Source organism: Morone saxatilis, unplaced genomic scaffold, assembly GCF_004916995.1.
Source record: "Morone saxatilis isolate NCDOM2014 unplaced genomic scaffold, NCSU_SB_2.0 Contig21, whole genome shotgun sequence".
NCBI classification, from domain to species: Eukaryota; Metazoa; Chordata; class Actinopteri; family Moronidae; genus Morone; species Morone saxatilis.
The window spans coordinates 1056838-1069684 of NW_023339774.1; the positions used below are offsets into that span (position 1 = coordinate 1056838).

Genomic DNA, 12847 nt, shown 5'->3' on the forward strand with positions numbered 1-12847 from the left:
AGATTACAACCCCCTTGCCTCACCTTCCAGCTCCAAGCGTGTGGAGAAACTGGTGACCACAAAATAGAGCTGCAACAATTAGTTGAATAATCACCAACTATTTTTGAAAATCAATCGCTTCAAGTCCATTTTTAAGAAAGAATGTCCAAAATATCTGATTTCAGATGAGAATATGTTCTGCCTTCTTTAGTCCTCTAAACAGTAAACTGAATGTCTTTGGGTTGTGGACAAAACAAGACATTTGAGGACATCATCTTGGACTTTGGGAAACACAGATCTCTAGGCTGCCCCCCAAAAGTCGACCTAATTCTGATCATAGAAAAACATTAAACTCCATTCTGGAGGTGCGACTTGTCACCGGGATGAAAGCATCAGGGTATTGTTGCAACATGGATGTTTTCTTGTCACTTACCAGTGCACTGTTAGCATAGCTAACTGTACTAGCTGGTCTCAGTAGCTAGTTAGCAGTCCTATTAGCTGACTGTACCTAGACTGGGAGCTCAAAAGGACAGGGGGAGTTTTAACACTAATAGCGTAGGAGCAGAGGACCCAGCTGGGAATACTGCCAGAATGAGTGAAGCGCACCAACAGAGACCGGGACTCTGACTCTGGGGATGAAGATGGTGGGTTTAGGCAGGGACAGGCATGAAACGGAGGAAGAGGAGCCAGTTTGTAGCGAGTCAATTTGTAAGTAACTGTTAACAATATCATACATCGTATTAATAAGTCCGTCAGTATTTGTTCTAGTGAAGTTATTCATTCTGTGTTTTGTTACACTGTGTTGAAATAAATGAACTAAGTGTTCAGTCTCCTTGCTGTTCTAACACATTCAGAATCATAACTACTTTTTCTGTTAGCATTTAGCAGGCAGCTGTTCAAATTATTCAGAAAAGTAACTAATATCAAATGTGCAACAACTACTCGACTATTGGCTTTATCTAACGACTACTGGCCGACTAGGAAAACCGTTAGTCTTTAGTGTAATCTTAAAAACAACTCATACAGACTAATCTATCAAATCTATCAGAAGCAGCAAGCCTTTTAGTATCAAGTTAATATTTGTATTATGTTTATGAAAAGCAAGAATTGACATTTGTTAAATTTGAATGTATAAATTAATGTTCAGTGAAAAGAGAGATGAAGTAAGTAGTCAAGCAGAGCTGCTGGAGTGTGTTTGCTTTTCTATTCTTCTTCTATTGTTGAGTAAATGCTAGTCTTCTATTGGAGAGACAGATTAGTCCACCATTTTGAAGTATTGCATTAGAAAGGTTGATGGAAATGGAAAAACAATTTTAAAAAGTTTTTAATCTCACTTGAGGCGGTTTTTGCCTTAAAATAGTTAGCGCTCTTAGGAGGTGGAAGTACTTTTTTATTAAGTTTATTATTTAAGTCACATGATTGATTCTGTCCACACAGTTCTGATGGAACCTTTCTCACATTAACACATGAAACTAGAAGAAATGTCCTATTTATAAGAAAATTAAGTCTTTGCATGTTGTTACAGCTCATGTAGCTCCCTGAGACAGAGCATTGCTTTGTAATGCTGATGACATTCTGTTGTTAACATGGTATCATCAATATGCAGGATTTGCAAAGACTGGATACAAAGGAAACTGTAGGTTCTACCTCACATCAGTACAGACAAAGCTGCAAGATAAACACTAAAGCTGCAACTATAAACAATAAGTGCATTTACATGAAGCCTTTGAGATGAAAAGGCTCAATTAAACATACACTATTAAAACTGCGAGCCATGAAACACTGCTTCCAATCACATTCTACTTTTAGCAGACAGATACTCGCTGTGCATAACAGCCCACACCACATGTGGGAGTTCCTGAGAGATTCCAAATCAGTGTGGGTGCCGTAGGTGGCTCAGCTGCTCACGTTTCAAACAGTAAAGGAGGCTCTTCCACAGGAGGCTCTTCCACAGGAAACCAAGGATAAGTGACACGCTCTCAGACAGCCTTTCAGTCCTGCACATTAAACCGTCTGTCTTCTTATTTTTATTTGTCTGCAATGTAAACACCTAAATACATTAGGGCTGTATATTGGTAAGGATCTGGTCATACAATACAGGAAAATAAATACACTGTAAGTGTAAGTTCATTTAATTAAAAAAAGTAATTTAAAACTAACTTAATTTTGGTAAGTTACAAATATTCTTGATCAAGTAGCTTTAGTAATGTTAACGTGACACTGACTTAATATTTATTTGCACAGTGAAAACAAAATACCTAAATCACACACCAGAGAAGTCAGTTCAATTACCAAATTGGCAATTTTCATGTCTTTCATGCAATCCTGTCATGGGATAGTTAAGATGCAGATTAGGAAATCCTACGCATCACAAAATGATGAAGCTCCTGTCTGCATCAGTCACAATAATTGTGCTGTGCTGCTCGGAACTTAAACTGTAGTTTGCAGGACAGTGGATAAGTGGTACCTGACACATGGATGAATGAACAGGGAGGGCAGCAAGTTCTACAGCAAGGCAGAGTACAATACATAAAAGAACAAAAGGCATACAGTACAGTTAAGAGGAGGGGGGAGTAGGGATGTCACTAGAACCAACACTTTGGTACCAAGTCAATGCCAAAGTTCTGAGAACTTGGCGGTAGTCGTTTTTCCTACAGTAGCGAAAATCAATCAATTCTGACGGAGCAGCATAAACGCCTGCAAGAAGCTTTTCCCATTATGCTACAATCTCTGGCGCAGATACGGTGGATATTTTACATGGACCAAGTAAAGCATGGATGAACAGTGGACACTGCTGCTGTTAAAACAGAAATGAGGGTGAAGAAATCCCAAATACAAGTTGTGTTTTTTAGTGACTTCATAAAACTTACTGCTGGAGAAAGTCAACAGAGACAGAGAGAGCTGAGGAACAGAGAGAGTCAGGACATGCCAGGTCGATGTGTGTGTGCGAGGCAGACACAGACCAGAGTGGGTGAGAGTGGAAAAAGAGTACCGAAGGGAACAGCAAGGCGAGTACATTAAAGTAGTTTGAGAGTTAAGCAGTGAATTATAAAAACTGTTAGAAAAGGTGCCACTCTTGTTATTGTTCTTATTCTTAATTGTTTTTAATAAAGCAGTGTATGAAGTACATGGTATTTATGGTTGTGTTTTTTACCAGGGTATTATGATATATCATGGAATTTCACTGGTATCATAGAATGACTGACAGTTTAGGAGTCAGGGGCCCTCAAAGTCAACCAATATTTATGACAGAAAACAGAGCCAAGAGGAATCAGGGGCAGGTAAAAGGTCTGAAAAGTGACAAAACCTGAAGTCCACGCCAAAGGGAGTTAATGTCTCCCACAGCAAACACTGCTCATGCACTGCCTGACACGCCTCGTTTGTATTCAGCCCTTTCTTCTAGGAAAATATGGCACCACCTATAGGCTAAATCATAGTCCAGTCCCACCCACTGAAACCTAGTGAGCATACCCCCTCCCCCCCATCCACCATTGTTGTTTTCTCGCTATATGTGTGGCAGGTACGAACAAAGCACGTAGTGTAGCCTTCCTGTGCTGCTGGAGACTTGTCCACAACAGCAACTACAGAGTTGGAAAGCGCAAGGAACACGCGCAAGGAACACACGCAAGGACAGAAGGACTCTTAGGATTGGTGTATTGGTACCACCAAAACACATCCCGCAAAAAAAAAAAAAAAAGAATTAGATGTCATACAGTTTCTATTGAATTCAGCTAAATAGGTAAATACACCCGCATATCACAGGTGTGCACCAACTTACTCCATTGTAGCCACTTCCATCTGGCTACAATCATCATCATCATCATTTTGGACACAAACATTCCATGACTTGTCATGGTGACTTTAGATAACAACATGTTATTAAAACTGAAAACAAAAGCATTACTAAATAGTGTTTTGTACCCTTTGTACACATGCAGCCATTTTCTGTGCTGTGAAATACTTTTTTTGGGTGGGGGATGTTGTGCATTTAGAGCACAGGCAGTAATGCACCCATCAGTATCCATGGTGACGGCTGCTTCCTGCTTGTGGTGGTAAACAGAATGTATGTCCCGCACTGTGCCTGTTTATTTATATCCTCCATTTTTAATACAGTGCCGGCTCACCTCCGGGGCACTCAAAACATTCAGGGTCCTGCTATGTCACATCAGCTGCATGTGTATAGGTTTCTGTGTGTGGGTAAACATTTCTATTTATGAAAGTTTAATAAAGAGGACAAATACAGTAATTATTAATATTAGCCACCGGTGATGCACAACCGCCCCAACGCTGCTGTGTTTAAAAACAATTTAAAAACATTGGAAGTCTGGTAAATTGTATTGGACATTCTCGGATATTGGATGGACATTTTATAGACTAAATGATTGGATTATTAGCCACAGCTGCCCTCACCCTATATCCTGACAGTAGTACATGAGAGAGATAATATGTGAAACAATCAGGTTCCTCTGGNNTGACATTAGCAAGAATCCACCGGGTTTGAATCAACCAATCAGAGATGAGAAAGACAAAGAAATTGTTGAGTCCCATTCTCAGGTCGTCAAATACAGACTTGTTGGGACCCTGGACATTCAAGCCACCAACCCAAAGTCTCATGTACTACTGTCAGGATATAGTATAGATTAAGGATATAGTGTATATAATAATATACAAAAAGTATTTTTTATAAAAAATACCTACAGCAGCTTTAAATAGAATCGAATAAAATCATGACTAGGAATGTGAAGATCTATTGTGAGACAGCTAAATTACAATACGTGAAGATTCAAATCGGTGAGATGAAGAATTTATCATGATGCTATTTTTTAACAGCAGAGGGTGCTATCTACTTTTGACTTTCCGTGTCCCACGTCACTGTATCTGTATCTGTATCAAGGAGCAGAGACACCAGTTTCACTTTTACAAAGACAAGGAAATATGTATTGTTTTCCACAGTTTATACCCAAGAAATAAAAAAGGATTATTTCATTGATTTCAGAGAAAATAAGTTTTGTAGATTTTTGTCTGAGAATTAAAGGAATCTTTTACAGTCAGAATGTGGCTTCAGTCTCATTTGGTTAAAAATATTGTAGGAAAATCCTATCATCATCATCATCATCATCAACCCAGTATTTTTTACATTTTACCAAATCGTAAATTGTGTGTATCCTAACATCCCTAATCGGGACCTTAAGATCGGAGGTCAAATTAAATTGTGACAACACCCCGATGCATTTGGAATTTTTTTCTTTAGACTTACATTCTTATAGGAATTTTTTTTGTTTACTTGTTTGCTTTTCTAATTGGTTGACTTCATTGTCTCCCCCCCCCACACACACACACCACACACAACCACCTTTGCAGAGCGATGCTTATATCACTTCAATTTGCCGTTTCAGGATGAGCTATAACACTGTCATGGCCTCTTACATGTCTCTATTTGTGCCACTGCAGGGGGGTTTAGAGAGGGCCTGGGTGGGAGGGTCTCATTCAGGCCCAATAAAAGCTGGAGCCGGCCCTGCGCCACACACAAACATGTTTTGACATCTGAGATTCACATCCAGTGTCGCAGACGGACACACATCTGTGCGCCCGAATGACAAACACAGCGGCCATTAATTAACGTCCATTAACCACAGTGTCCGCACACACTGTCCTGTCACGACAGCAGCTACGTATGACACGGCGTTTACAGCCCATATGAATCCCCCAGCTGGGGCCTGCTGCCGCTGCCGCTGTGTGTATCCGTGCTGCACAACCCAATCTCCCGCTAACCGCCTCTGTGGCTCCTACCTTTCCACCGGGCAGAGTCCCTCGGCGTGCTGGCTGCCGTGGCTGCTGCTTGCTGCTGCTGCCGCTGCTGCTGTTCGCGGCTTCTGTGTTAATAAAGACGACAATAAGAGTTCACATTAAAATCAGCCGCGGTGGTTAATTAAACCCGAGCGGTGTTTTCCCAGCAGCGTCCGGGGGGGTTCCTCCTTTGAGCCTTACATGAAGCCAAGGTCGTAACGTTTGGTCCGCAGGGTCCACAAACCGTGCGGGATACATTAGACGAAATCATACAAACATGGCAGTGACGTGCCAAATCTGCCGTAGTCGGAAAAAAAGAAGTGAAAATGAATAAATACCGACAGCAGGAAGTGACAGGTAGGCGCACTTATCTTGACAGCCAGGTGTATTGCCTAATCATCCGCTCGGCTCAGCGGAGAGTTCCCGCCTCTAATCACAGCGGGCCAATCAGAGCGCGGCTCTAAACCAGCGTCCTTCAGACGCAGGTGCACTGTGATGCCTTCACAGGCTGCCCGAAGGCTCGTACTTCAGACAGTGTCTGTGGTACGCTCCTAAAATCTCTTCAAGCGAGAAGACGTGACTGGGTCAAAACAACAAACATGTGGTTCGTAATAAAGTCAAGTCCTTTAGGAAATCATTTTGTTATTCAGACTAGATGAGGAAACATTACCACACACATTTTCCAGATGCCTAATTTTCTCCTCCTGAGCTGATATCAAATGTTGTGCTCTATCATCAGGCTGCAGTCTCCGTTCCCGTAGGTTAATATTACTAGAATCCTTTGGTAGAAAATATTAACCCTTTAAAAGAATATGATGTCTAAGATTTTGCTACATAATATCTTACTGTGTGCTCGGCCTTTCTCACTTTGCTTCATTTTTATTTCATTCTACTTTCCCAGTCACTGTTTATGCTACTTTTAGTGGTACTATTATTTTGATGTATGAAATGTTTTACTGACTAGATATTGTTTGTTATTGTTGTCATTAGTGGTTTTATTGTTTCATTGGTATTTGGGGGGTAGGGGTGTTTTTGTCTCCTTTGCTCGATTTTCAATTACATAATTACTTTACATTGTGATGTAATGTTTACTTGTGTGGCTAATTGAGAAAGAAAGAAAGAAAGAAAGAAAGAAGCATAAAAAAGATAAAAGAAAAAAGAAGATGAAACCTCCTGCCCTCCTGTCACATACACACTGGATTAGGGACGTGTTTTAGTTAGATGAAATAGGGCTATTTGGAGGAATAATTAATAAATGAATTGTGGAGGGGGTTTACTTTTGTTTGATTTGATCTGTTTTGGTTTGGTTTATTGAGTAGAGATACAACATTAATGTTGAACATCCTCAGTATGTGTTTCCGTAGTTTTTTCAAGTTTGCCTGTGTGTGTTTGTCAAAAAATATATGTTCCTGTTCCTTTATGGCACATTATAAAAGGCTATCGTTTGCCACTGATACAAGTGTTTTATATCCCTGCAAAAGAATCCAAATAACATAATATATAAATAAAAATGTTTAAGAATTTTAAAATAATACTGACACAGATTCCTGTGGAGCACATCTGCAGGCGTCTTACAGTTTGGTTTCATATCCACTGCCCCTTTATTTTTGCTTATGTTCCATAGTGCCAGCTGTACTATAGAGAGAAATGAGGAGACTTCTCGTAAGGAAAATAAAAGCAACACGTATCGTTCTTTCCTTCAATCTTTTATAATACAGACAAGTGATCTTCAAAGAAGCTACAACATGTACAACACAAGGAATAAAATGCTCATGATGTCTTTGAAAGTTAAATACCAATGTCAAAACCTTTTCAGAGTTTCACCTGTTCAATTAAATATGTTCCTTAAAATAGTTACATCAGTTTACCAGAGGGAAGTGAAAATAGAAGAAGAATCTGAAAAGTGCAAAAGGAAGAAGTTATCGGTGGAAACTGTGATTTAATTAATAGTGGCGCAATATTACATAATAAAATGTACCTTCGCAATTCCTCTCCCATGAAGACTTTCCCAAATGTCATTCACATACAGTACACAGGTTTTATTGTGTATTTGCACAGTAGTCAAATAAACTTAATTCAACACATTTCTTAAAATAATGCAAGAAATTAAGGAAAAGTAGTTCCAGCTGCCTAAACTGAACAGACTTACAAACGTTGTCACTGCTCAGTCTACTCCTTAGCCCATAGCATAACTTACAGGTTCAGCCATATTGCATAGTAATAACAACACTCATATCTCATTTAATATTTTAAACAAGATCATGGTCCACAGTATGGAGTCCCAAAATGTTCAATAAAAAAAAATAAGTGAAATAGAATGAGAAATATAATTTCATCCAATTCTTTATTTCAAAAATAGAGTTCATTCCATATTATGATGTTTACTCCAAAATGGCTTTTTTGCACATCTCATGAATCTGTTTCATATTGACATTCTTATTTCATGTCACCATCCTTGCATGCAAGCTCAACAACTGCTAGCAGAATTAGCAAGTTAGCACCTTTCAGCTATGCCAACGTCAAAGTAATTCTGGATCAACTATCTAGCTGTCGCTGTCAATAAACAGACACTCTCCATCCATCTCCTTTTATGTATTTAGCTGAACAGGGTTACACATACTTCTAGCTTGCTGGCTAACTAACTAGGCATGGTTTAATAGAGCTGAAGTTAAGTTAAGAGCCAATGTTAACAGCAACAGCTAACATTAGCGAGTAAATTCAGTTACCTCGGATATTCTGACGTTCCTCAGAGAAAGACACAGAAGAGCAAAAACACGAAGAGAAAAATACTTTCACAGTGGTTGCTCTAGCCAACATAGCTAGCTAACGCTGGCTCTTCACTTTGATGCTGAATAATAGTTGAAGCACACAAGCTGGCCTAGCTAGTTAGCCGGTTAAGCAGGTAGTATGAGCAGCCTTATGCTAAGGCGAAACACTAAATAGGTTTAGTTTCTGTGTATGTGGATTGTGTTTATTTACAACCTCTGGTTGGTTGATTTAAAATTACTTTGAAATTGTCCTTGCTCTAGCTAAAATATGCTAACGGGTTCAATTGTTTAGCAGCTATTGAGCTTTCTAGCTTAAAAGTGAGGGGGCATATCATAATCATAAAATCATGATCATAAAATAAATGTTGACATGAAATAGTCATTTTTTTATTTATAAATATGTTCATAATGACTTAATTATTTCATACTGAACACTTTGGGTCTCCATAAAACAGTAGTTGCAGGTCAGTTACAGAGAAAACTACATGTTTGAACATGGAACAAAAGGGGCACTGGCATTAATCCACTGATAGAGAGCTGGGGTTAATGCAGTACTTGGGTGAACCACACATGTGATCACGCCCACTTCATCTGGAATTATTGACTTAAAGGCAACTGGACTTGGATGTATTGGCCTTGAAGTCTAGATGTTTGGGTAGCAGATATTAGATTCCACAGCCCAAAGGTGAAGAGTTATAATGACACTCAGTTTGTGTTCTCGTCTACTGAGGACTGATCAGTGTGTTTCCAGTGAATACGCTTTGATGTGTACTGCATAATCCAAGAAAACCAGTCTAAGGACTTCATGTAAACTTGATGTTTGTGAGCTGAACTGATCTGTGAAGGCTTACATATCCTGGATTTAGATTTGAACCCAGCTGTCATCTACATATCTGAGTCAGTGGCTGGTCTTGGGGCTGGAGACACAGGTGAATCCAGTTGCACCATGTGACCTTTGTGATTAGTCAGTTGAACTGACACAGCCTCTTGATTAAGGGGCAAAATCTCTTGATCCAAAACAGCAAAACCAATTGCCTTTGACTTCAAACTTTTGATATTCCATTACCTGGGCCACTCAGTCTTTACCTCTTTTATGCTATACTCACATTTTCTTTGTTCCAAACAAACAGTTTGTTCCAAACAGTTCAGTCTCATTAGATTGCATCCAGTGAAAAAAAAGGTCAAAATTAGAGTCAAACTGAAATAACGTATTGATATGTACGTATGTACATGACAACATGTTTTTCCCAGTATATAACGCAGAAAATAAATGCTTGTGGTAATTTACTGGCACCACTGCAAAGTTTATCCAGCACAGTTCCTGTGATTTACAATACTGTGGCAAGCAGCACAGAGTAAGAGAAGAAGCAGCTCTCAGCAATGGTAACTAGAATTGGTCTACAGTGTATGTTCCATTCTTTTTTAAGGGTTCCCTCTTACTACTCTTTTTAGGAAATCGTTTTCCAGGAGTTTTCTTGACAATTCATAACAGCACTTGCTCACTAATGGTAATATAATTTACCAGTAGGTCAAATATTGACATATTTAGTTTTATTCCTCATTTTTAATGACACAGTGTTCATGTACAGAGCTTGTAGCACCGGCAAAAAATACTCATTCATTCCACATCTGGTAAACTTGCTTTGAAGTGTCTTACCACGCAGGTTCTTAAACCAACAACAACAACGTAGGTAATCTAAGTGAGGAGCTAAAATACATGACTTGAAAAGTAGTCTCTAAATTGACTGGTTTTCCAGGATGCATGGGAACCCAAAAGGGTTTATGATAATAGTATTATTATTATTTTTTTTTTATTATTATTATTTATTAAAATCAGTATCAGTCTCAAAAATCCCATATCGGTCAGGCTCTAGTCAAAGTTACAACAATTCTGGATAAAAACTGTCAAAGCTCAGCTTACTATGGCACACAATGTTAAACAAGAGACTCAACCTTGCTGATATTAAACAACATGTATGGAAACGTCTTCAAAATGTTTTTTTTGATATGTTCAAATTCTTTATATTCTTTTAGGAATGCAATTTGATATGATTTTTTTGTGCAAATCTAACAAAACACTTGCAACAAAATAATAAAAGGTCAGAAAATGCAGTTTCTAGCAGTGATCAGTTATACTGATAAATAAATGTTGTTATGCAAAAACATTACATATTCAGTGATGTTCATAAACCTCTGAAAGTGCATTCAAATTTTATTTATGAGGCACACTCGAGTGAATACAGTAACTGCTACCTTATTGCTCTGCTATCAGTGTTTGTACTGATGAGATCACCAGAGGTTGTGAGTGCTAAAGATTGCTAAAGTAACTTGAATAATAAAGACAGAAGGTTAAATTTGATGATTGTCTGACTTCACTCCATCTGCTTTATATTCTCTAATCATGTGCAAACAGACCAATCAACATCCTTAACAAACGAGTCCTTTCTCACAATGAGGAGGCGTTTAGTGTTCTATCAAAAGTACAGGAACTGTGTTGGCACATCATCTTTAGTATCATGTCAGAGATCCACTTTGGGGAAAAGCTGAGCTTCGTTTTCTGTTTTGAACAGTAGCAGCAGCACAAGTGTGGATAAGGAAAACCAACCTTTTAGCGGCTATCACCAGGTCGTCGTTGGGTCATTCAGCGTGATGTTGTTATGTGATCATTGTCTGGACGCTGTTGCTTCCCCTGAAAAGAGGAGCTGTAGAGGATGTGGGGTTTCAGTGAGGGAGTGTGAGTTAGGAGGTCGGTGACTGTTCACGGGTGGGTTGGGACACGCAGTTGGGCTCTGGGGCTGTCGAGCTTCAGCCGGCAGACGATAAGTGAAAGGGTTAATCAAGTGTCAGACTGTGGAGATGAGGACTTCTGTGGCAGTACGGACAGGATGCTCTCCGCCTCTTCATACATCTGAAAAACACACAGGCAGCCAATCAGCATGTGAGTCTTTAAGTTTGTACTATAAACTGCATTTGAGAAACTTCAGCGTTATTTATCTGCAGCCTGCTTTGGCTGCCATGTAATGTTAGTCAAGGTACATTAAAAGTAGTTTGCCACTGACAGGCTCATATTGTTATTCTATGTGTCTGCTCGTGGAAAGGATCCCTACAGAGATAGACCTTATTGTTAAAGAGTAAGATTTTTTTTATTTCACCAGAAACAGCCCGTACTCCACTATTGCTCGCCACCGGTACAAACATGCACGTGCAGCCAGACCAGCGAAGTAAACAATGCTTGAGGATAAAAACAGGGAGAGGGAGCTGGACACCATCACCTTTGGATTTGTTTGAATACCCCTTGAAATCAATGAAACAAGGCAGGTGAAAACAATACTGCTTTTGTCCACAGGGGCTGCCAGAATCAACCCAAAATTGAAGTTCTTGCTGCTGCTTTAAACTTTTTTTGTTTTGGAATGACACCAACAGAAATAACCGATTAGAGAGGAAGGTTGTCGGCCTGCGTAACCGTGCACAGCTCTAAATGCCGCTGCATTTACAGTTTATGATGGTTCAACTTGCCGCTGTGGCTCGCTGTATCATCATGGCAACTACAGCAACTACAGCGGGGAAAACAAAGGAAACTTTCTGAAATTCTTCTTCTTTTGAAAGAAAAGAATGAGCAATAAATGCATCATGTAAACGACACCACTGATGTTTGTTGGCCTCCAGAAGTTCTTTCTTAACACATTCACCAGTCCTAATCTCTGCTCAGATTTCCAGTACTTTGCTTTATGATTAGCTCAAGAAATCTATTCGAAAGTACTTTTCTCCTTACTGGTACAAATGGCACATCTTGGAAGAGCTCCTGGATGAAGCGGCGTGAGGCCAGGCGGAACATGCAGTGAGCCAGCAGGTAGGACACCTCTGAATACAGACAGACGTCATCAAACGCATAGGGGAACTTCTCCTTGATACTACCAAGAAAACACATTTAGTCAACACATTAGAATAGGCTGGATAGATGTAGAATGTACGTGTAACAACGCAGTTTTGTTAAGGCAAGAGAAAGCTTCAGCCTCACGTTAACAGGTTGGTCTCATGGTTTTTGGTTCCCACGGAGGAGCTGAGGTTGATGACCAGACGAAGCACCTCCTTCCTCAGCAGGACCCTGCCGGCCGGCGCGTCCTCTGGGATGGACTTCATCCCTGCCATAGTACAAAGAGAAAATTAAACGATCTAAATGGAAGTTCAGGGCAAATAGCAATAACCAATAATTATCTGTTTGTTGTGGCCGATACTGATATATACACTATATATATACACATATATATATATACACATATATACACTATATATATATACACTATATATATACA

General features: G+C 39.5%; 1 protein-coding gene across 1 annotated transcript in view; it reads right to left on the reverse strand.

Moving 5' to 3' along the window:
• Positions 1-8133: 8133 nt before the first annotated feature.
• The window catches only part of LOC118332812 (rapamycin-insensitive companion of mTOR-like), a 33786-nt gene continuing 29072 nt past the window's right edge, over positions 8134-12847 (reverse strand). The window contains exons 33-35 of the mRNA XM_035668241.1: positions 12553-12676; positions 12307-12445; positions 8134-11442 (exon numbers count right to left, since the gene is read on the reverse strand). Coding sequence (XP_035524134.1) covers positions 11371-11442; positions 12307-12445; positions 12553-12676 — 335 coding nt within the window. The 3' untranslated portion in view covers positions 8134-11370. The remainder of the gene's footprint in view (positions 11443-12306; positions 12446-12552; positions 12677-12847) is intronic.